The sequence below is a fragment of the Elaeis guineensis genome, chromosome 8, assembly GCF_000442705.2.
Source record: "Elaeis guineensis isolate ETL-2024a chromosome 8, EG11, whole genome shotgun sequence".
In the NCBI taxonomy this organism is placed as follows: domain Eukaryota; kingdom Viridiplantae; phylum Streptophyta; class Magnoliopsida; order Arecales; family Arecaceae; genus Elaeis; species Elaeis guineensis.
The window spans coordinates 33,749,463-33,774,306 of record NC_026000.2 but is presented as its reverse complement, the minus strand read 5'-3'; the positions used below and the strand labels follow the sequence as shown (position 1 = coordinate 33,774,306).

At 37.3% G+C, this 24,844-nt stretch overlaps 1 protein-coding gene across 1 annotated transcript; it reads right to left on the bottom strand.

Annotated features, from left to right (window-relative positions):
- Positions 1–19,356: 19,356 nt before the first annotated feature.
- On the bottom strand, positions 19,357–24,500 carry LOC105035265 (cytochrome P450 71AP13). The gene is made up of 2 exons (XM_010910778.4): positions 23,573–24,500; positions 19,357–20,236 (listed from the first exon to the last, which is right to left on the bottom strand). Exons 1-2 carry the CDS (start codon positions 24,464–24,466, stop codon positions 19,613–19,615), a joined length of 1,518 nt encoding a protein of 505 aa, XP_010909080.1. The 5' UTR covers positions 24,467–24,500; the 3' UTR covers positions 19,357–19,612.
- Positions 24,501–24,844: the final 344 nt, after the last annotated feature.

Here is a 24,844-nt window from a genome sequence, read left to right as displayed (position 1 = left end):
CAAAGCCAGTTATTTGAATGAAATGCATCATGAGTAGTTTGAAGATCAATTTGAAATTTGCTTATAAGATCATTTGCTTTGAAGATTAAATTAAAAATTACTGATAATTTTAGTTTTTTGACACATTTGCTTTGACAATTTTGCTTATTGCTCTCGATTCTATTTATCTATTGCTTATTGCTCGATCTCGATTTTTGATTCTCTACTCCTCTTTTTTGACAGCATCAATTAAGATCTTAAGAATTTTGAAGAGAAAAAAAAAAGATAACATAAAGGACATATTTTCTTTACTCTCCCTTTTTAATATCATATTTTATTTCTTTACTCTCCCTCTTTGATTGTTTATTTCTCTACTCTCCCTCATTATAGTAATCATAAAGGATATATCAATTTGCTCATATAGAAGATATTTCTCTTCATAATATTTCATAGTACAAATATGAGTTATTTTTTATATCTCATAATTAAGATAATTTAATTGATCCCAATCATAAACATTCATTGAAATTCAAAGCATATAAATATATATATATATATCCAAAATGTGACTGAATACATAGGTGTCCCAATACATATGAGTCAACTCAAAATACAAAAGTCATGGATAACAACTATCCAAGAGTCAATCAGCCAATAAATACAAAGGCCATAAGATAGATCCTAGACATAAAAGACTAACTATTCTAGATCTAATATATATCATGGCTGGAGGCATCAGAATCAGAAGAGTCAGAGATATGATGAGGAGATGTAGGATCAAATCCATGGGCACGACCTCGACCACGTCTGCCTCGGCCATGAGTAGAAGTACTGGCACGAGTAGAGGGGCGAGAAGGTCCTGGAGTCAGAAAAGATATGGACTGTGCTAGAAGAGAAAGTTTGATGATGTCCAGAAGATCCAAAGCTCTCGACATAAACTGCATCAGGATACCAAACTGAATAGAGACAGCCTCACTGGAGTCCCTGATCCCTCTCCTCAAAAAGTCAAATCCACCCTCCAAAACTTTTCGAAGTCTAGCCACCTCTACAGACAGGTTGAGACCTTTGTGATATCCTCATGCGGCTGGGGATGGGCTAAGGCTAATACTTGCCTCTGCAAATCTAAAACTCTATCCGTTAGTCTCAAAACACATCCCTCAAGCTCCTCAAGTCGTACAGACTGAGCTGTGAGCATCTAAAAAATAGTAGGGATATGAGGGATCAAAGTCTGGTTTGAGTCATCCTGAGATGTCGACCTCTGAGCAAAGACAGAGGTGGCAAACTGCTAAGATAAAATGGAGGCAACACGCTGGGACATCAGCTCAATCTGATCATCTACAAGTCTGAACTCTGAAGTATGTACCCTGCTCTCTGACTGTGGAACTGAAGCATGCCTCCTCACTAACACTGAGGGACCAGCCTCGTGATCAGACATGAACTGAATATCAGGAGATGCTCTGTGATCACGAGGAGGTGAAGACAGTCTCTCCTCATCTACTCTCTCCTCAACACCCTTTGACCAACAGCCATCAGTCTTTGAAAAATCCATGCGATGAGTGTGTGGTGGTTGTTGGTGTCAGAATGAGATAATCTGGCAACTGCCTCCCCCAAAACTGACTCCGAACCTCCTAAAGACCAGGGTGAGTGCCATACCAAAAGGCAAGTGAGCCTTAGACCTATTTAGGATTTCTCTCATGATCTCAATCATCAGAATAGGAAGGTTCAAAGGGGTCTCAGTGATCACATGGTACATGATGCATATATTCCTACCAGATAAGAGGTCATGCCTACCACTCCTAGGGACAAAGAGCTTGGTCACCATATGATGCAAAAGCCTCATTTCCACTGAAAATATCTTGGCTTCTAATCTATTTAAACTTTCAATAAAAGTTCTCTCTAAGATAACATTAATTTCTTCTTCTTTGATTGAGAGCTCCATATTGGTATAGCCTTCATAAGGCAAGTGCAGGATTTATCCCAAATGTAATGGATCAAGAATAACATCAACACCTTTCACTGTAGACTTTACTGTTCCATTGAAGTAACTTAAGTTCAAATAAAATTCTCTGACCAAATCAACATAAGTATTTTCTTTCAATAGACAGTAAAACTCCCATCCTTGATTTTTAATCTTTGATCCAATAGAGAATCCTTCTTTTTCAAAAAACATAAAATCTATATTCTTCTCAGATTCCACTTTTCGATCAGAGAGAGGTACCTTGCTTGGACTGATTGGAGACTGTGTAGAAGCTCAAGCAGGACTTGGAGTTGGGATTGGAGCAAAAGAGGGCTCGGCTGCCATTCTTTTTCTGCGTACACTCTCTTCCAACCTGCGAACAGATTTTCTTCTTTGTGGTAGCTTCATTTTGGAAGCCATTTGGACAAAAGAGACTTGCAAGGAGCTTAGGAGACTAAATGAGAGGTAGAGAGGAAAAGATTTTAGAAGAAAAAGTAAAGATTTTGGGGAGGTAAATTATCGATTTGGAGAAGAGGGGTTGAATCTAGGGCAAGCTCGAACCACCCAAATGAAGAAGAAAGAGGAGAGGAAGTTAGTTCCTTAATGGACGATTTGAAGGGTGAAGATTGGTGGGATGAGAGATTTTTAGAGAAAACTTCGATTTGAGAGAGAAGAGAGGGAGAGCTTTCATTCGGTGGGAGAAAGAAGAAGAAGGGTAAGAGTCGTCTCAATGAAAAATTTTTCAATAAAAAGAGAGCACCCAAAAGATTTTGTCAAAAATTACAAGTTTACCCTAGAGTCGACTCTGGGGGTCGACTCATGGCTTGAAAAAATTCAAAAGAATGATGGAAAAATTTCAAAAAAATTTGAAACTTTGAAAAAAGGGTGTTTACCCAGAGATTGATCATGTGAAGGATAGTTTTGAGCTTTTGAGCTCTTAAGAAAAATGATAGATGAGAATTGAGCTCAATAAATTTGGTTCAATGAATTTTTAGCATTAAGAACTTGAAATCAAAGAGATACTTAAGCTGATGGATCAAGGATTTCTAGTTCTCTCTTAATTTCACAAAATCTATCTTCACTTAAAGCCTTAGTAAAGATGTCAGCCAATTATTTTTCAGTGCATATAAAATCAAGAATTATATTATTATTTTAGATATGTTCTCTTATGAAATGATGTCTAATTTCAATATATTTTGATCTAGAGTGCTGAATTGGATTTTTAGTTAGATTAATAGCACTAGTGTTATCACATCTTATGGGAGTTTTATTGAGTTTGATGCCAAAGTCCTCAAGTTGTTGCTTAATTCACAAGATCTGAGTACAACAACTTCTGACTGCAATGTATTCGATCTCGATCATAGACAGTGCTATCGAGTTTTGCTTCTTGCTAAACCAAGAGATTAAGTTAACTTCAAAAAATTGGCAAGTTTCACTAGTACTTTTTCTATTAATTTACATCCAGCAAAATCAGCATCTGAATATCCTATTAAGTCAATTGATGAGTCCTTAGAATACCATAATCCTAGAGTTTGTATACCTTTTAAATATTTAAGAATTTTTTTACCTGCATTTAAGTATGATTCTTTTGGATTTGATTGAAAGCGAGCACATAAACAAACACTAAACATAATATCTGATCTACTAGCAGTTAAATACAATAAAGAACCAATTATCCCTCTATAAAGTTTTGAGTCTACATTTTTATCTCTTTTATCCTTGTCAAGCTTACATGATGGGCTCATGGGTGCATCAATTACTTTGGAGCTCTCCATTCCAAATCTTTTGAGTAGTTCTCTTGTGTATTTGCTTTGGGTGATGGAGATCCCTTCCTTTGTTTGTTTGATTTGAAGTCCGAGGAAGAATGTAAGTTCTCCCATCATGCTCATCTTGAACTCTCTCTGCATGAGCTTGATAAAATCTTGATAAAGAGTTTCATTAGGAGACCCAAAAATAATGTCATCAATGTATATTTGTATAACTAAGATATCATCATGATTTCTTTTAATAAAAATGGTTGTATCTATATTTTCTCTTGAAAAATCATTCTTAAGCAAGAATTTACTTAACCTTTCATACCAAGCCCTAGGTGCTTGCTTTAGACCATATAGAGTTTTATTTAATTTAAAAATATGATTAGAAAAAGCATGATTTTTAAAATTGGGAGGTTATTCTACAAAAACTTCTTCAGCAATATAACTATTTAGAAAAGCACTTTTGACATCTATTTGGAATAATTTAAAATCCATAAAGCATGCATATGCAAGTAAAAGCCTAATTATTTCTAATCTAGCAATAGGTGCAAAGATCTCATCAAAATCAATTCTCTCTTCTTGATTATAACCCTTTATAACCAATCTTGCTTTATTTCTAATTACATTTTCATTTCATCCAGTTTATTTCTATATACCTATTTTGTGCCAATTACTAGATAATTTTTAGGTCTTGATACTAAAATCCATACATTATTTCTTTCAAATTGATTAAGTTCTTCTTGCATTGTATTTATCCAATTATAATCTTTTTCAGCTTCATCTATGGTTTTAGGTTCAAGATGAGAAATAAATAAAAATAATTATATATATCTCTAAGTGAAGAATGAGTTCTTACTCCATGTATAGGATCATCAATGATTAGTTTTTTGAGGTGCTTGTGATCATACCTCCATTCTTTGGGTAGATCATTTGTACCTTGAGGTTGTTCTTGTTGTTCTTCACCTTCATCATCCTGTTTGTTTTCATGTTCTTCTTCATTTTGAATTGTTGAGTCTTTTAGGATGAGCTCCTTCATCTCTTCCATAAGAGGATCTGCATTATCAATATCTTCATTCTTCCTTGAAGAAAGATCATTAGTTTCATCAAAAATAATACGTATTGACTCCTCTACTACTAAAGTTTTTTGTTGAAAATTCTAAAAGCTTTGCTAGAAGAGGAATAATCAAGAAAAATAGCTTCATCAATTTTGCATCAAATTTTTCTAATCTTTCTTTACCGTTGTTCAAAAAAAATATCGACAACCAAAAATATGAAAATATGCAATATTTGATTTTCTTCCTTTCCAAAGCTCATAAGGTGTTTTCTTTAGTATTGGTCTAATTAAAGTATGATTTAATATGTAACATACCGTATTAATTGCTTCCGTCCAAAAGTACCTTGGGAGGTTACTTTCATATAGTATGGTATGAGCTATTTTTTAAGGATCTTATTTTTTCTTTCTACTATCCCATTTTATTGGGGTGTCCTAGGTGCTGAAAAATTATGATCAATACTTTTTTCATCACGAAACTTTTTAAAATCTTGATTTTCAAATTCGATTCATATCACTTCGAATATGTTGAATTGAAAAACCTTTTTCATTAGTAACTTTTCAATAAAATTTTGAGAACACATGAAAAATTTCATCCTTATGTGCCAAAAAGAAAATCCATGTAACACGAAGAAATCATCAATAATTACAAAGCCATATCATTTTTCACCCAGACTAGTAGTTCTAGTGGGTCTAAATAAATCCATGTGCAATAATTCTAATGGCCTAGAAGTTGAAATAATATTTTTAGATTTGAATGATACTTTTGTTTGTTTACCTAGTTGACATACATCACAAATTCTATCCTTTTGAAAATTTAATTTAGGTAAACCGGTAATCAATTCCTTTTTAATAAGTTTTGAAAGTGAATGCATGCTAATATGTGCAAGCCTACGGTGCCAAAGCCAACTAGTCTCATTAATTTTGGTATTCAAGGCTACTAGACATTGCATGTTTATCTTAAAAAGATCATTCAAATCTATCATATAAACATTACCATGTCTATGCCCAACAAATTTAATGCCTTCTTCATTGGGACTAGTTACTATGCATAATGAAGATTCAAAAATAACTTTGTACCTTTTGTCACAGAATTGACAATGCTTAATAAATTATGTTTCAAACCATCTACTAACAAAATATTTTCAATATACTTGGAGGGAGTGATACCAATGTTACCTATGCCGATGATTTTTTTTTTGCTATTGTCTCCAAAGGGTTTTTCAAGAATTTTTATTTCTTTAAAGGGTTGTAGCCAAAATCGACTTTATCATAAATGGCCTTTTGACTATCAAGTATCATTTGAAGTTTAGTTGAACTAAGAGTGAACTTTTCTACCATAGGTTTTAACTTAGCAATTTTATTTTTTAAGTTTAGATTTTTTTTGTGTCAAGACCAATTTTTTACTTAAAATTATTTCATTTTTTTTAGTAAAGATTGATTCTTTGATTTTAATTCTTTATTCTTTACTCCTAACTTCTTTAGATTATCAACTAGATCATAAAATGCTTCATGAAGTTCTTTGAAAGAAAAGTAATCAGGAGTTTCAGCGTTTACCTTATTTTCATGTGCCATAAGGCACAAGTTGGCTTGCTCATGTGAATCTTATACCCTGGCTTTTTCTTATACTTCTTGGAACCCTTCTTAAGTTGTGGACATTCAGATCTGAAGTACCCTGGCTTCTTACATTCGTAACAAATAAGGGACTGCTCCTTATCCTTCTCTTTGCTATGTTCCCCTTTTATAGGTGGCCTCTTCCTCATCTCTTGTTTTCGTTTCTTCAAGAATCTTTTAAACTTTCTAGTGATGAGGACCATTTCTTCATCTTGCTCTTCATTTTCAGTTTCTTCGGATTCCTCATCGAGTTGAGTAGTGGACTTAAGGGCGATTGTCCTCTTCTTCTTGATGTTGTTTCATGTTAGCTCGTATGTTATTAGTGATCCTATGAGCTCTTTCAAGGCTAAAATATTCAGATCTTTGGCTTCTTGGATTGCGATCACTTTGGCCTCCCACGTCCTTGATAAAGACCTAAGAATCTTTCTCACAAGATCGCTGTTAGAGTAAAACTTACCAAGATATTTTAGACCATTAATAATATCCGTAAAATGAGTAAATATATCAGTTATTGATTCATCATGCTCCATTTTAAAGAGTTCATATTTATGCACAAGCATGTTAATTTTTGATTCCTTAACTTGATTAGTGCCTTCATGTGTTACTTCTAATCTATCCCATATTTTTTTAGCTGCATACATATTGAAATACGATTAAACTCATTAGCATCTAAAGCACAATATAAAATATTCATGGCTTTAGCATTAAGTTGAGCCATTTTCTTATCAACCTCATCCCATTCTCTTTCGGATTTGGTTGATTCTACACCATCAATTATCTTAGTGGGTGTGTGTCGTCCATTAAGCATGATACTCCACATATCATAGTCAAGTGTCTGAATAAAAATTTTCATCCGAGCTTTTCAATAGGTGTAGTTTGACCCATTGAAAAGTGAAGGTCGGTTTGTGGACTGCCCCTCAGCTAGTGATGCACTAACTTGAGTCGCCATAGATCTTTAGCTCTTTAATGGTTAAATCAAAGTAGGACTAGAGCATCAAGCTCTGATACTACTTGTTGTCCAGCTATGCAACCCAAGAGGGGGGATGAATTAGATTTTTAAAAAATTTAACGTTAATTTAGAACTATGAGGATTAAATAATAATGAGCAGGATATATGTAGAGAGTGATTTAAGCAAGGTGTAGAAATTAGATGCAAGAATGTAAGTAGATAAGAAAATTTAGAAAGAGAGCAAGTAAGCACAATACAAACAAACAAGATTTATAGTGGTTCGATACCAACCTTGCACCTACATCCACTCCCCAAGCTCTTACTTGAGAATTCAAATCCACTAAACCGTATTCAACAAGAATACAACGTCGGTACCTCCGACTCTAGCTATCCCAAGCTAGAACACTTATTTTTTGGATACAAACCAATCCAATATAGTCTGATTCAAAATTTGGACTAACCTTTCCAAGTTTTATAATCCTTCCAAAACTAAAGATCAAGACAAAACAGAGTATGTGAGTTAATCACATGAAAATATAAATTTATCTCCTTTAATGAGCAAATAAAACTTTAAATGCACTTTATACAATAAGAAGGAAGCTTTTCTGATTTCTCTCAAGGTGGTTGAAGACTTGAATGAGCTCTTGAGGGATTGGTGAACTTGAAATAAAAGCTTCTTTAACTTCATGAGGGCTCTTTGCTTAGGGCTGAAATGAATGTTTGAAAAATCTTCTTTATTCCCTTCTTTAAGTGCTTTTTATAACTTCAAATGATGGTGGAGAGTAATCTGGATAGATTTAGAGCCGTTGAAGATTATTAAATGAGCATTAAATACAGTCAAAATGAGCTGAAAACTAGCCATTATAGAGTTTTTCCGTCACAGGGGTCGACTCATAGGGTCGACTCATGCACATGAGTCGACTCATGGGGTCGACTTTTGTGGCACGGAAAAAAAATAACTGTTATATAATTTTGACGTACACAGCGATAGAGATCAACTCATAGGGTCGACTCATGCATAGGGGTCGACTCATAGGGTCAACTCAATTAGGTGTGCCAGTCAAAAATCAACATACCGTTCAGCCCCTTTTGATATGAGTCGACTCATGAGGTCGACTCAATTTTATAAACATAATTTTCTTTCAAAATACACATTCAAAAATTTTGAAATTACCTCTAATAGATCATAAATCTTCTGTTCTTGCTCTTGAGACTTTCGAGTTAGGACTTGATGAAATTATGATTTTGCCCCTAAAAAATAATAAATCTTTTTCCAAATCAAAATCATTAGTAACCTCCTCAAATACTTTGTAATCATCAAAATCAATTCAAGAAAAACACATTAATATGACTACATCAAGTGCATCTAGCAAATGAATACCCAGACTCAAGTGTAGCTCGACTAACTTGACCATTGATCTGAAGGACACAACAAGAAGATCATATGATGAATGATAATTTCAATATCAATAGACACCAGACGTGCGGTGCCTCCAATACCTATTTAGAATATTGGATGCATTATCATGCACCTTAATGGGAGACTATGATCTGGTTATCTCCATAACTAGCTCATTTTATGTATCTAATAATTTAAAAAATTAGATTTATATATTTTATAAGACATCAATCGATCTGTAAGTCATAAATCCTTCCACTGACTTCACCAAGTCATATAAAGAATTAGAGACTAGTTGGTCTAACTGGCAAGTCATAAATCCTCAAGCCATAAGAAGGACTAAAGACTAGCTGGTCCAACCAGCAAGTCGTAAATCCTCCCACTGACTTTAATAAGTTATGAGAAGGAATGAGACAAGTCGGTCCAGGGTACCTAAATCAGTCATACTGATTAATATTAACAATATGAGTCAACTCGAATCACTTAGTAATCTAATTAGCCCAGTAACTCGAGTTCAACCATTGAGCCACAATCAAGGTCCATTTGGTTTAATCAAAGACATAGACTCGACCAACTACAACTATTGTATTTGATCTAGAATATCCTTGATCTAATCTAAATTAACTATTAGTTAAATTTGATCAACTACTCCTTTTAGTCTATTAAGTCTTTGATTCTTATCTTAGATCTAACCCAATTAAAAGGACCTGATTTGAGCTAATCCATGCCCCATATTTTATGCAATATCATTAGATCTTTAATCATAATTTTAGATCTAAAATATATTTCTTAATTCTTAATTAAGTATAGCATTAACATGGGTTAAGGTTATTAACTAAAATTATTTCAATTTTATAAAATAATTTTACATCAATTTTTATGTAAAATTTTTTATTTTAAAAACTAGATCAGCTCATCCCTGAACTGAGTCGGCTCACTTCAGTGGATCGACTAAGTCTGATACTTAATCGACTAACTGATCATGAACAGTAATCATTACTATTCGATCTGAGATAATTGGATCAGTTCAATCAGTATTGAGTCAACTAAACCAGAGGACTGGGTCGATTTAGTTCAAAATTGAGTCAGCTCAATTGGCATGCCAACAGGTTTCATATAGTTTCAGATCTAAAAATTTTCGAATAAACTAGAATAAAATCAATCATAAACAAATCTTTAGATTATATCTAAATATTTTATGATTTTAAATTTTATTTCTCATGATTAAAATAATTTTAATCATATAGATTAGATATTTTACTTTCCATACAACTCATGCTTTGTATCACATATAATAAATCTTAGAGTTTCAACATCTAAGATTTTGTAGAAAAGTAAGTTCTTCCTTTTGCATTCTTCTTCATGGGATTAAATCACATGACACCCCTACACACCATAAGAGAACCTTATCAAATAGAAAGAGAGAATTTTTAAACTCTTCTTGCTCCTATGATTGGATGGCCTTGGTGATCAACTCAATCCAAGTACATGCTAATCGGATCATCTAATCTACTCACATATCATATATGCAAAAATTTAAATCTAATCTAGATTATATCGGATCTGATATTTATATTAGATCATATCTAAAATCAGATCATAATATATCTCATGCATTACTAAATCAAGATTTCAACTCACATGCATACTTATTCATATCATAGCGAACCTTCGCTCTGATATCAGTTGAAGGAAAGCGTGGCGGTTTTCTATATGTATTTTTAAAATTTTATGGTAGAACATACATAGATTAAATAATTTTATCTAATATGTATGCATAGATCAAATCTAAAACTATCATACAAGATCTATCATATGAATTAATATACATGTATGTAAATCTAAAATCTAAAATTCAGCAAACATAGATCACATTTATATCAAATTAGATCATATCTAAATTATAAATTGAATTCAAAACTCCATATCTAAGCACAGATAGCAGATCACTACATCCAAAATATATGATAGTTAGTTCTTCATGATGCTCAGCAGCTACACACGCGTCCAACCTCTACGGATATCCACACAAAACCCTTGTGATGATTGGTCTCTCCGAAAGTGCTACCTCATGAAGACACCATGCTATTGACGGATCTAAGAGAAACATGAAGAAGATAAAGAACAAGAAGACCCTCTCTTTTTTTTTTTTTGGGATCCACGCATCAAATCTGTACGATAGAGATCAAAAGAAGAATCCTTTCTTCTCAATTCTCCTACGCACAAGAGAGAACATTTCTCTCTTCCTTTAACACATTTAAGAAGAACCTTTTTTCTCTAATTTTTTATGATAAAAATTAGATCTAATTTAATTTTTTATATAAAAAATAATATAGAATCCTAAGCTCTAGAAGAACCCAAAAGAAAGCCCAAGAGAAGAACCATTCTTCTCTTTTCTTCTCCCTTTTTCTCCTTGATCTAAAGCCCAAGGAAGCCCCAAACACTCTATCAGATTTTTTTGATATTTCTTCTTTGAATCTTTATATTAAAAATTAAATTTAATCTAATTTTTATATTAAAAGAATTTAAAAAAAACTGAGAGAAGAACTCCTCCTTCTCCAATGCTACACACAAGAAAGAAAACCTTTCTTCTTCCTTCTCATCCTCTCATTAGGAAGAATCTTTCTTCTCTAATTTTTACTATAAAACTAGCAAAAGAAGCTCTCTTTGATGCCTAAGAACTAGCAAGCGAAGCTCCATAAAATTCCTTCAAAAGGGGTTGGAAAAGAAGGCTTGGCATGTGAGATATGGGGCATCCAACTCTTGGATGCCCCCTCCTTGTTTTTAGGCGACAAGAAGAGGGGAGGGGCGCACATTACTTCTCACAGAAACACAAGAGGGCACGACATCCTTTGGGACATGAGTTATTCCACGGTAGAGAGGAGAGGGGGCATGAGAATTAATAGCACATGGGTGGTTTCTTAGTTGGTTAAGTCCGATTCTAAATAGGACTCAGAATCTTGTTCCAACTTTAACAAATTCTTGGATCCAATTTTAATCAACTTAGAAATTAGTTATAACAAACTAACTAATTAGATCCTAGCCCAATTATGAAACTAACTAGACTCTAATCCAATTAGAAAATTAGTTAGATTAAAAACCTCATTAATCCAGAGATTAATTCTTCTCATCTTAATGGATATCAGGGAAGCTTTTGATAATAAAGCTTGATCCAATCAAGCATATCATCTAATAGGATTTGATCCAATCAAATTAAATTGAATCTTACTCAATTTAAAATTTAATTTGCATCCCTAAGATCAATTAGAATAAGTCCTGTTATAGGGCTGCATCCAATCTATCTAAAGCAAACCTAACTGAATCTAATTCAATTAGATCTGATCCAATCTCTATTGCTCAATCAAATTAAGTCAATTAATAATAAAATTATTAATTAATTATTCTTCTAATTTATCAATATTAGTAAATAATTTATTACAATCTTTGCATAGGATTAATTATCAATCATATTGATAATTAAATCCTTCAATGATTCATAATCTCGATCAGCCATTTGATCAGATAGGTACTTCTATGTATGTGACTCCATAGGTTCGAACTTAAACCGGTAGTATAAAAATAATTTTGTACTAATAGATGTAACCATCTAGCAATGGAATCTAACATCCAGATAGGCCAAATGTATATCCAGCAACACTCTAGAACCTACGTGAATATAGTTACCGTATAATTCATCCCTTTGATACTCAATGCTCCATGATGACTAAGGATTAAACTGTTAATTCTGGATGAGTGGTCCATATTGTGTCTCAACTTTAAAAATTTTGTGACTCCTCACTAGGACTATTTTGGCCAAAATTTTACTGAAGTGAAATACAGTAATGTATCATTTCTAATTTTACTTGGAGTAGTCAATCTCATCTTGACTCGCACTCAGACTTCACAAGTACTTGACTGCACCCAAAAATATTCATCATTGAATTAAAAATTTGGATAGTCCGATATCAAAGTATAGTAAGTTACTTGTAAGTCACTGAGACAGCTTTAGGGCAGAGAGATATTTATACCCATATTCCATCAGAGCAATCCTTGATAGTAGAGTGCTCTGGAGGTGGTCATGCTTAGTGAAACGTACTCCTACATTTCACCCATATACCATATCCGTGTCACCACATATCTTGGTTAAGAGGATAACCAACTAATATGACACACGATGACCTACACTCGATATAATTTTTATCTTTATAATAATTGTATCATTTGATCACAAGCAGGATTTAAGAACCACACGACAAGTTCTCCTTTATTATTTTGGAAATAGTTCTAAGAACTTTATCATAACATATAAGTTCTATTTAAGAAGATGTATTTTTTATGATGAATCCGTCAGATAATATTTATCATTTTATAATTCATATATATGTATGGAGCACAATCATCTACAACCTAGATGATTGGCTTTATGACATATTTTTCAAGAGGCAATTGGAGTCTTACCTGGGCTTTGGTGAGGTGTTACATTTAGGAATCCGCTGGCACAAAGACAAGCATTGCGAGCACAACCAGGGAGGAAGAGACAAGGAAAAAGAGTGGAATGAAGAGAAGAAGGGACGAAGATAAGGGATTCGTGGTGCTCATGGGAGCCGGGGAAATTGCAAGGGAAATTAGTGCCTATAGGGGATTTTGCTGGAAAAGGAGAGAAGGGGCGGGGAGCCGGCAAATTCAAGCAGCACTTCCCTCCCTCACAGTGGAAATTGCGGCCAACTCGATTGCCTTCCATCTGTTCATTCCTAGCTCATTGGGCTTGGTGACTTAACTATGTCTGACTCTGAAAACATCCAAGAGTGTTTTCGTGATCACTTCAAAAGCTTGCTGGATAATGCTGAAAAACCATATATCACAGTAGATTGAAAAATATTATTCCCCGAAGGAGCACTTCAACTACATGACTTAGACGATCCATTTATGGAGGATGAAATTAAAATTGCAATTTTCCAATTAGCCTCTCACAAATCATTCGAACCCGATGGATTCCCACTCGACTTTTACAAGCGATTCTGGCTCCTCATCAAGCAAGACCTGATTAACTTGTTCAATAGTTTCTATCATCACCAAACGAGCTTGGATAGACTCAATTTCTCCTTCATAACACTCATTCCAAAAAAGGATCTTAATTGCACTGTCAAAGACTATCAACCAATTAGTCTTATGAATGGGATTGTCAAAATTATTTTAAAAGTTCTGTCAATGAGACTTACTAACAAGCTAGATAAGCTCATCACATCATCTTAGTCAGCATTCATTCAAGGGAAGTCAATCACTGACATCTTCGCAATAGCGACAGAGATCATAGCTAGGCTGTTCAACTCAAGTACAAAGGTTGTTAAGATTTGATGCCTCGAGATTCAGCCCACATTGAGCCCACAGCGGATGCCGGACACTTCAGGGGTTCAGGGGGTTTTCCAAGAGAGAGAGAGCTTTTGAGAGGAAAATTTCAGGTGAGAGAGAATTAGATATACAAGGATTGAGGGTGAGGTCTCTTCTTGTAAAATTTTTTTTTCATAGTGAAGTTTGCATGCCCCGTGGAGACGAGCCCTTTTGTGGCTGATCCACGTATTTTTGATTATTTTTTTTGTTTCTTCTTTCTTCCTGCTGCATCGCGTGGTACTGAAAAGGTCTTGAGAGGTGGTATCCTGGCCAGACATCCATCCAACAAGTGGTATCAGAGTAAGGTGGTATAAAGATGCAAATTGCAGTGGTGGTGAGCAAGACTGAAGATGGAGAAGACAGGAACAATCAAGATGGAGATCAACAAGTTCGATGGTAAGAGCAATTTCTCCTTGTGGCAGGCAAGGGTGAAGGACGTGCTCATCCAATAGGGGTTGATCGATGCTCTCTTATGCGATGAGAAGCCAACCACCATGGAGGTGCGGGATTGGAAACGGCTACAGATGCAGGCGGTGAGCACCATCTGCATGTACCTGGCAGATGAGGTGGTGATCCATATGCTGAGCGAGACTTCTCCGACGGTACTATGGTCGAAGCTCGAGGAGTTGTACATGATGAAGTCTTTCACCAACACTCTTTTCCTCTAGAGGCAGTTCTACCAACTGTGGATGACTAAGGGACAGAGCGTGCAGGAGCATCTTAGCCACTTTCAGAACATCCTCACCGACCTCCTCAGCATTGGTGAGAATGTTGAGGAGAAGACCAGGATGCTAGTTTTGCTAGCGTCGCTTCTCCCTTCATACGAGTCCTTGGTGACTGCTCTTCTAGTGGAAAAGTGCATAATCAAGATGGACGAGGTCATCGTGGCGATACTCCAGAACGAGGTTCTCAGGAGGGAGAACCCAGCTTCGTGCTCAAGTGGCAGTAGCTCAGCTTTGGTGGCTTCTGGAGGAGCAGGAGGTGGTAGACGGAGCGACAGGAGATCGCAACGAGGACGGTCCAAGTTCAGGAGGGACTTGAGCAAAATCAGATGTTACCAGTGTGAGGAGTTGGGGCATCTAGCCAGAGATTGCCCTCAACTCAAAAATCGGACGGTGGCTGCTGTAGCGACAGCCGGCAGCGATTCAGATGGAGATGTCCTGAAGATATCTGATGAGGTATCTACTTCTTTCCAGCAGTGGTATTAGATTCTGCATGCCCCTATCATGTATGTTGCAGAAAGGAGCAGTTTGACTCCCTAGAGAATAGTGAGGGCACTGTATATCTGTCGGATGGATCGAGCTGTGCGATCAGAGGCATTGAAACGGTCAGCTGGAGGATACATGATCGTGCAGTGAGAAGATTGGGGGAGGTCCGATATATACCTGATTTCAGGCGGATTCTTATCTCACTTAGCAGACTGGATTCGATAGACTACAGGACGGTAGCTGGTGGAGGAATCCTGAGAGTGCTACGCGGTGATAGGATTGTGCTGGAGGGAAAGAAGGAGAGCAGAGGACATTATTACCTGGCAGAAAGCCCAATGCGAGGTGGAGCTTCGGGAGTCAGGTGGAGCTCCAGGAGGCGGATCGGGCACGAGACAGGAGACTCGGGAGGACGAGAGACGACGTCGCAAGGTGAGATTCTTATTGCCGCATGACGATGCCCCGAGCAGGTCTCAGGTCAGGAGGAGCACAGCATATGACAGAGATGGGATCGAGCAGCCTGGCTCGACTCCCATGTTTGCCCATCCATGATCAGCAGGCGATTGTCCCAGGGCATGGGGCGAGGAGATCCAGAAGCTCTCGGAGTTTGGAGGAGGTCGAATATCGAGCCGAGGTGGAGATTGTTAGGATTTGATGTCTCAAGATTCAGCCCATATTGAGTCCACAGCGAGGTTCGCGGCAAAAAATGAAGTCCAACAAGATCAAGGTCACCCCAAACGGAACTCAGATGGAGGAGATACGAGCTTTTGAAGTCGGCACGAAACCTGAAGCGATGGAGGACCGCCAACGGCCGGTGGTGGGCCAGCGGAGCGGTGGCGGTGCAGCCGCAGGCGGCGGTGCGTAGCCCAGGCGGGGCCAACACGCGGGACGCACGACCCAAGCATGCGGCCCAAGCGGCGGGGGCCCAGGCGGGCGCGCAGCCCAGCCCGTGCGCGGGCGCGGCCCAGGCCAGCGCGCGTGGGCCGACCCAGGCCAGGCGCCTTGCCTGGGCCTGTACCCCGGTCCACCATGGACCGGGCGGTCCATGGCGGACCGCGTGGACCGCATGGGCGTTTCCCACACGTTTCTTACGATCCACGGTACTATTCCGTACACCGGTCGCGATCGGATGGCCCAGGGAGTTTTCGATCTTGATCCGACGATTCATGAGCTTAATTTGGCTTATTTAGGAGACCTAAACCTAATCTAAGTCATGTTTAACCCTTTAAAAGGGCTGTGAGGCACAGAAAGTGACTGAGTGGTCTGATTTTTGCCGTACGGAGCCATACGGACCCATGAAGGAGAGAGAGAAAGTCGTATGCTGTGAGAGAAGGAGCAGGAGGCTCCTGGACAGTGGATGCCGGACACTTCAGGGGTTCAGAGGGGTCTTCCAAGAGAGAGAGAGAGCTTTTGAGAGGAAAACTTCAGATGAGAGAGAATTGGGTGTACAAAGGTTGAGGGTGAGGTCTCCTCTTGTAAAATTTCTTTTTCATAGTGAAGTTTGCATGCCCCGTGGAGGCGAGCCCTTATGTGGCTGATCCACGTATTTTTGATTGTTTTTTTTTTGTTTCTTCTTTCTTCCTGCTGCATCGCGTGGTACTGAAAAGGTCTTGGGAGGTGGTGTCCTGGCCAGACATCCACCCAACAAAGGTATTATTTACAAACTTGACTTCGAGAAGGCATTTGATAATATTGTTTGGCCATTTCTGTTTGACCTCCTAAAAGCTTGAAGCTTTGGAGATAAATGGTGTAGATGGGTTGCAGATATTGTCACCACCACAAAATCAGCCATCCTAGTCAATGGCTTGAAAGGAAAAATGTTCAACCATCACAGAGGTTTGCGACAGGGGGATCCCTTATCACTTCAATTGTTTATCTTAGTGGTGGATTCATTGAATCGAGTTCTCAACACTGCAGCTAAAAACCAATTGATCAAAGGAATCGGAGACCAGAATATTATTAGTAGATTTCATAATCTCCTATTCGCAGATGACACACTCATCTTTAGTAGGCCACTCAGAGAAAATATCACTTCCTTGAAGTTTATTCTCTACTCTTATGAATTACTCACTGGGTTAAAAATCAATTTTGAAAAGTCTACGATTATTGGAATTGGTATCACAAACAAACAAAGAGATCAGATCGCCAACATCCTAGAAAGCAGGACTGGTGAACTCCCACTCACTTATCTGGGATTACCCCTTCGTTCAGGTCATCTCAAGAAAAATGACAGGATGTTGCTAGTTGAAAAGGTCCTGAAGAAGCTTGCATCATGGAAAGGTAAACTGCTATCGCTCGCAGGATGAGCAACCTTGCTCAACTCAGTAATTTCGCCAATCATTGCTTCCTGGATGTCCAACTTCAGCATCCCTTCCTACATTATTAGAAGACTAGACAGAATGCGAAGGGCGTTTCTATGGTCAGGTGAGGACACGACCACGAATGGCAAATATTTACTAAACTGAAACCTGGTATGTAGGCCTAAAGAACTAGGAGGCATGGGAATCACTAATCTGCTAGTCATGCTCAACAGGGTATTACTTAGTAAATGGTGGTGGAAGCTTTTCAATAATTCATATGGCGCTTGGAGCTCCTTAGTCACTGCAACCTATCAGCAACATGGGCCTCTCACACTAAACACATCTCAGCCACAACAACAGTCGTCTCTTTGGAAGGCAATTCAAATGGTTAAACCACTGTTTCAGGCTTCGGTGAGATTCCAATTGGGAAATGGTTTGAATGTTTCTTTTTGAAATGACTCGTGCCTATTTCCGAAACCCATACAAGGTAGGTTCCTGTCTCTGTTCAACCTTTCCTGTTCAAAGGCTATCTCCGTTGTTGAAGCCTACAATTTATATCAATATCACGACTACTGGCCCACAGCACCGACGCATTGCAACTTGGGACTTCAACATCTGCGACAAGTTATGTCCATTTTAGAGATTTTGGACAGACCAGATACAATTGAGTGGAAATGGTTCCCAATCAAAGCATTCTCTGCGAAATAATGCTACTGCTTTCTTTTGGATGGGGGAATCAAACCTTTCCTCAGTAGCATCGTATAGAATATTAGAATACCTGAGAAAATTAAATACTTTACCTACCTCTATTTCCACGATAGAATTCAAACTAAAGCAAATCTCATCAAATGAGGCTGGAAAAGTAAGGACAACTATGCTCCTTGTGGAATGAATTCAGAAACAGTCGAGCACTTGCTCCTTCAATGCCCATTCTCAAGATCAGTCTGGACAACACTTCTGCAAAACTTTCATCTTAAAGATCTCCCTCAAAACTAGTTAACGTTGTGGAGCTCATGGCATTCAAACGAAAGTACACGTTCTCTTCGGACAGGCTTAGATATTTTAATCGCCACAGCACAATGGATCCTCTGGAAAGAATGCAACAAATGGTGTTTTGAATTCCATGCATATTTGCCCAAATTTGTGACCAAGCAAATTGCTAATCTGTATCTATCTTGGGTAGAAAGCAGGTCAAACGTCAATAGTATCAAGACCGAGAAGGTAACGAGCAGCATGAAAGATTTACTGAAAAGGTAATAATTATTGCAACACAACAGCAATCAATAGAAGAAGACTTGTTATTGCTTAATCAAACAATTGGCATTTATAGAAAAATCAGGCGCCTGAGCGAGTTCATCGTAACTATATCCCCTGTATTATATCCTGTAAACCCAGAACTCCAGACTTCTGTAATCTCTACTTCCTCTCAACCGATCTTAAAATAGACTATAAACTTACTGTATTTTCACTTATCTTAATGAAAGCATCCTGAGTTAGGTCTTCCCTAACTCATTTCCATCAAAAAAGAAAAAAAAAAACTATGTCAAGTGAGTTGGGGCTAAGTCGAGAACAGGGTGTCACGAGAGGTTGCTTTAGTCAATCTATCGAGTGGAAGTTGAACAGCGAGGAGACTTGAAATAGGATAGCCTTGTCATCTCCTTGAGGAAGTTACCAAACATACCACAAATGTAGCACTTAAATCACAATCACTTATTTCAGTTTTGTGTTATTCTATCTTTTTAGGATTGGAGATTGGCACGTATTGTAATTTTGACATGTATTTATTTTGACATGCTTGCATTACAGTAAATATAGTACATACACACAGACAATAGCAGCAGCAGCAGCAAGTAGCACTACCATCTGCTTTCACATGGTCATATTATCATTTAGATATACAAGAACCAGTTCCTTTTCTTTTTTTTTTTTTTTTTGTTTTTGAACAATTGTACATGAACAATTTCTCAAAAAGTAAGGAACTAGCATCCATTATTGTGTAAAGGAACTACTTATCATTCACAAGCCTTCATAGTAGCCACATGGTTTTGCCACCAATTGAAGCCTTTGTTTTCTTGGGGTTGTGAGTCCAGGAGCCTCAGTCATATCTAGATCCTCCCTCATCATGCCATGAGGCAACTTCCAATCAAAATGATGGACAAGTTTTGCTAGTGCAAGTTCTACAGTAGAAATTGCAAAGTTCATTCCGGGACAAATCCTCCGACCAGCCCCGAATGGAATGAATTGGAAATCATTCCCCTTGAAGTCGATCTGATTACCCATGAATCTCTCAGGTCGGAATTCCTTTGGTGCCTCCCAAGATTTTGGATCTCTATTGATGGCCCAACCATTAACAATTACTCTTGTTCTTTTAGGAATATGATAGCTCTGTATGTGACAATCATCCAAAGACTCTCGTGGAACCAACAAGGGAGCTGGAGGGTGCAATCGCAAAACTTCCTTTATCACAGCTTTTAAGTAGCTCGCTTCACTCAAATCCTCCTCTCTGACTAGGCCTTTTTCTTTGGCTATTCCTCTCAGCTCATCTTGCAATTTTGCCATCACTTCCGAGTTCTGAGCAAGCTCAGCCATGGCCCATTCTAGGGTTATGTATGTTGTATCGGTACCCGCAGCAAACATATCCTATTATGAATGCAATTAACAAGTAAAAAATGGATAAGAGCTCATGAGCGTTATTGCTGATCATCCAAAAAATGATTGTCTAAATAACTATTTGTTCATATGATAAATGAAAATTGCTATGTAGCAATCTTTAGTTGCATGTGATAATATCCTGCATATCAGTTGAAAGAATAATGTTTCTTACCATTTTTCAAATGAGTTCTGTGTAAGAATTTGTGACTTGGTCAAAGATCAATTATTCATCATCTCTAGAGAATGTCAGTAATTGCTACATTGATATTAGGAATTTTACTATAATTCAAGTAATTTGGGAAATCTTTTAGTATTGGTAGACATTGAATGATGAGAATACAAGAAGATATCTAAATAGTAGATGTTTATCAAGATTATTTGCATCTCAAGGGATGAATAGGAATTTCTAATGCTCAGTCTTAAGTTACAGAGGGATGCCTGAATCTAGTATGTTGATGCCTTATGTATAATAGGTAAATCAAGGATATGGTCCTGAACAATTTTGCGCCTGAGACTTGCTACAAGAGAAATGCTGAATTAGAAGAATGAAAATCTTATTCAGAGTCCTCATCAATACAAATTATATAGAGAGCCTTTTATATAATATGATGCCATGTAGATATTATTGAGAATTTGAAAAATGATGTAAATTGATAGCCTAGTCCCTCAATTGGCCAGTCTAAACTTTCGATCTCTGTTGACTAGGATTTCAGCACCTTCCAAGTTTTGAAGTTTTTTTAATTTATGGTTTGTACACAATTATACCCACTTTATACACAATTACAAAAACTTGTATATATTGTTATAAATATATACAAAGATAATATAATTATATTCAGAGATAATAAATCCCTAGGTCTTGGCGTTGCTGCCCGTTGGAATACAAAATAAAGACACTGTCAGTCGGATTGGGGTCAGAGATGACATGGGGCTAGCTGGAGATGGAGGAAGGAGAGAAGACGAGACATAGGCAGTGATATTGGCATTTTGCCGGAGCAAGCAAAAGAGGCGGGACTCTCAGGCAAACGGAGGCTCCGTTAGTCTTGCTGGGACCAGCGAAGGACATAGAGCCTCAGATTAATGCTTCGAAATGATGCTTTAAGAATCTAAAAGAGTCAGATATCTTTTGTGGTGCATATTTTGCAAAGAGAGCATCCCAAATTAGATATAGATGATTGTCGCTCATCCTGACAATGTATCGTGTGTAGCATTCAATTTAATCTTTTGTTTCTGATATGAGAGACAACTATCTATCTTCGAGATCGAAAGACGTTGCAACTATTGAAGTTGTACAGTCCACTATAAAATACATACCGTAGAGGATTTAAATTATATCTTAAAATAAAAATATGAGTAGCATCATTTAGAAAGCTACCTGTATATATATATACATATATATAAAGAGATAGAGGGAGAGAGAGAATCCAATTAGACTATACTCAAGTAAATCGATCTCCACTCAGATCCAGCCAGATTTATATTGAAACAATAGAGATCCTACATCGATTATTTGTGCCATTGGATGTGATCTATTATTTTTAAATTATTTATATATTAAAAATTAAAAATTATATATTTTTATACTTCTAACTACTTGATTTATAGGATTGAGTTTTTAAGTGAAATGATTTTTGAAAACAATGTAGAAGTAACAAATTATCAAGCAGCTCGGACCATTGATTTGAGATCTTATTATCTAATAGAGGATTGATCAGATTTGAGTAAAGATCCACTCAAATAGTGCCAAATCTCTCTCTCTCTCTCTCTCTCTCTCTCTCTCTCTATATATATATATATATATATATATATATATATATATATATATATATATATATAATATATATATATATATATATATATATATACTTGGACTCTTCCATTATCTTGGAGATCTGCCCACTATGAAAATCTGACCTATAATATATATATATATATACTTGGACTCTTCCATTATCTTGGAGATCTGCCCACTATGAAAATCTGACCTATAATCCAACATCTTATGCATTAGCTAACGTTAAGCTCGGGCCTTCTCACGGCGATAAGTAGGCAAACATGCTGGTGGCTCGTCTTTTTCAAATGCCAGTGCTGGACTTGGACTCTTCAATTATTACCTTTGAGACAAGACAAGGCGAGATCTGCGGACCATGAAAATCTGACCTATAATTCCCCATCTTGTGTATCTGTCAACGTTAAGCTCGGACTTTCTTACGGCTATAAGAAGGCAAACGTGCTGGTGGCTCGTCTGCTTTTTTTATTTTTTTGCTATTTAATGTCTCTTCCACATATAAAAATATCACTTTTATAAAAGGCATGCCTAAAAAAAAAAAAAAATCTTCTGTCGTATTCAAAAAATATCATATGTGTGCTATAGGCCTGAGTGTACGATCTATATATTCTACGTAGCAAAGGGGTTTTTTATTTGAATCGTGACCTTCAACTGACTTTATCACAGGCTTAACTAAGCTAAGCTGCTACTTTGCGTTTTCGAAAGACGAATCCTCAGATTAAGTAAAACATCAAGTCACATGCTAACGTCTCACCCTTTTCTTTTGATTAAGTAAGAGGTTGCTTGAGCTACCCCCAGTTTATTAATAACTCAATAGTTCCATACATATATAAAAACAGAGGTTTGAAGTTCACAGAACAAGGGAATCATCCTAGCAACAGAGGTTTCCACCTCATTCTTTTCATTTTTTGAAGAAGAATTAATATAAGAAAATTTACTATTCATTTAATTTTTTTTTTTTCAAAGATTTAGTGGTGCTCTAGACCATTCAAACACTTTATTCATTTAACAACTAAAAAGTCAATGATGAAACAAAATCGGGTTTTCTAACAAAAAATGAAATTGGATTTTTATCAAAAAGTAAAATTGAGTTTTTTTTTAATTGCCTTGCTGCAACACACAGGATATTTTTATTTTTTTTGGTAGAGGTCCAACTTATAGGATTGAATTCTTAGATGATTGAAGGTTCAAAAATCTTTGCTTGATATTGCACAATTTTTCTAGATGAGAAGGAGAAAAGGGAACGCGCTTATGTGTGTATATAGAATAATTTTATAAATATGTAGAAAAATATTTGTTAGGCCACACAGTTCCAACAAATCCATTGAAAGCTAAATAATCTAAGAACGAAAGAGAAAAATATGATTGAAGATGAGTGATACATGAAAATAACTAATTATTAGAATATGAATTTGTAAGGCTATACAGTTCTAACAAATGCATTCAAAAGCTAAACGATCTAAGAATGAAACGCAGATTTACGAGGAAAAATATATAAATTAACGATGAGTGATACTTCAGGTCAGAGAACTTACCATCAAGATAGCCTTGATATTTTCTTCTGTGAGAGAGAACTCCATGCTGGGATCCTTCTGAAGACACAGCAATACGTCCGCAAGGTTGTTCTCCACGTTTCCATCCTTCATACGATCATCATGATCCTTGATCACCTCCTCAAAAACTTGATTCCATCTCTCGGCGTTTCTCTTGGCCCTGGCCCCCAACCCGAACAGCACTTCCAACCATGCCAGCGAGGGGAAGAAGTCTTCGAGATGAAACCCCGTAAGAAGATAGGTATTCTCTTCTATCAGTTGGCGAAACAAATCACTTCTTCCACCTTCCCTGAAGAAATTCCCTGTAATGGCTCTACAGAGCATATCGTTAGCGAAAGAAAACAAGATCTCACTCAAGTCCATAGGATCAGGTGAAAGGCAAGCTCGGGAAATTTTCCTGAGCATAAGGGCTACTTCCTCTTCCCTTGCGAGCCGAAACGAGTGCACTTTCTTAGCACTCAGGAGGTGGAGGGTGCAAAGCTTCCTCGCTTGCCTCCAGTAGTCACCGTATGATGCAAAGACTATGTCCGTGCTTCCACCAAGCAGGTCGTTAGCGGTCTTTAGAGAAGGCCGGCTCGCGAAGGTGTGATCGTGAGTTCTCATGATCTCTCGGGCCATCTCTGCGGATGAGACCACGAGGGTCGGCACCTGGCCAAGACGGAGAAGCATGAGCGGCCCATGCTTCTCGGCGAGAGCTTGCAGAGAGCGATGGGGGAGAGACCCCAGCTGGTGGAGGTTTCCTATGAAGGGAAGCCTGGGTGGGGAAGGTGGGAGCTTCGTCTTGGTTGACGAGGCTTGTTTGAGGCTTGAAAGTAGTAGAAAGAGGGGAAAGAGCAAGAGGAGCAGCACAAAGAGAAGTTGCAAGGAGGGAGACATCGTTTGCTTGCCTTCTTAGCACAGCTCGAGGTATTTCACTCCCTGTCCTTTAATAGCCGAGGGTGGGCAGGGGAACCCAGGGAAGATGACTTGATCCGCATCTTGGGCGGCTGCAATGTGTCATATCAATGTGACTACGTTAGCAGGTGAGGCTAATGATCATAAGTTTATTAAATCTGGATGCAGCTTGAGATTAAAACTTCATTCATTTGCTTTTTGGTTTGAGGATTAATAGTGTGATACCCATCAACTAGGCCGCACGGATCTTAAAACAGTAGGAAAGAGAACAAAAAAAAAAAAGCAAAAAGAAGAACAGGAGTCTTCTTCTTTGGTCGGACTCCTGATCAGAGAAGCTGGGGAGGAGTCCAACTTCTCCCT

Coding starts and splice junctions, on each gene's coding strand:
- LOC105035265 (XM_010910778.4), bottom strand. CDS start 24,466: ATGTCTCCCTCCTTGCAACTTCTCTTTGTGCTGCTCCTCTTGCTCTTT. Junction 20,237..23,572: donor ATATCAAGGCTATCTTGATG/GTAAGTTCTCTG, acceptor CATTCATAATAG/GATATGTTTGCTGCGGGTAC.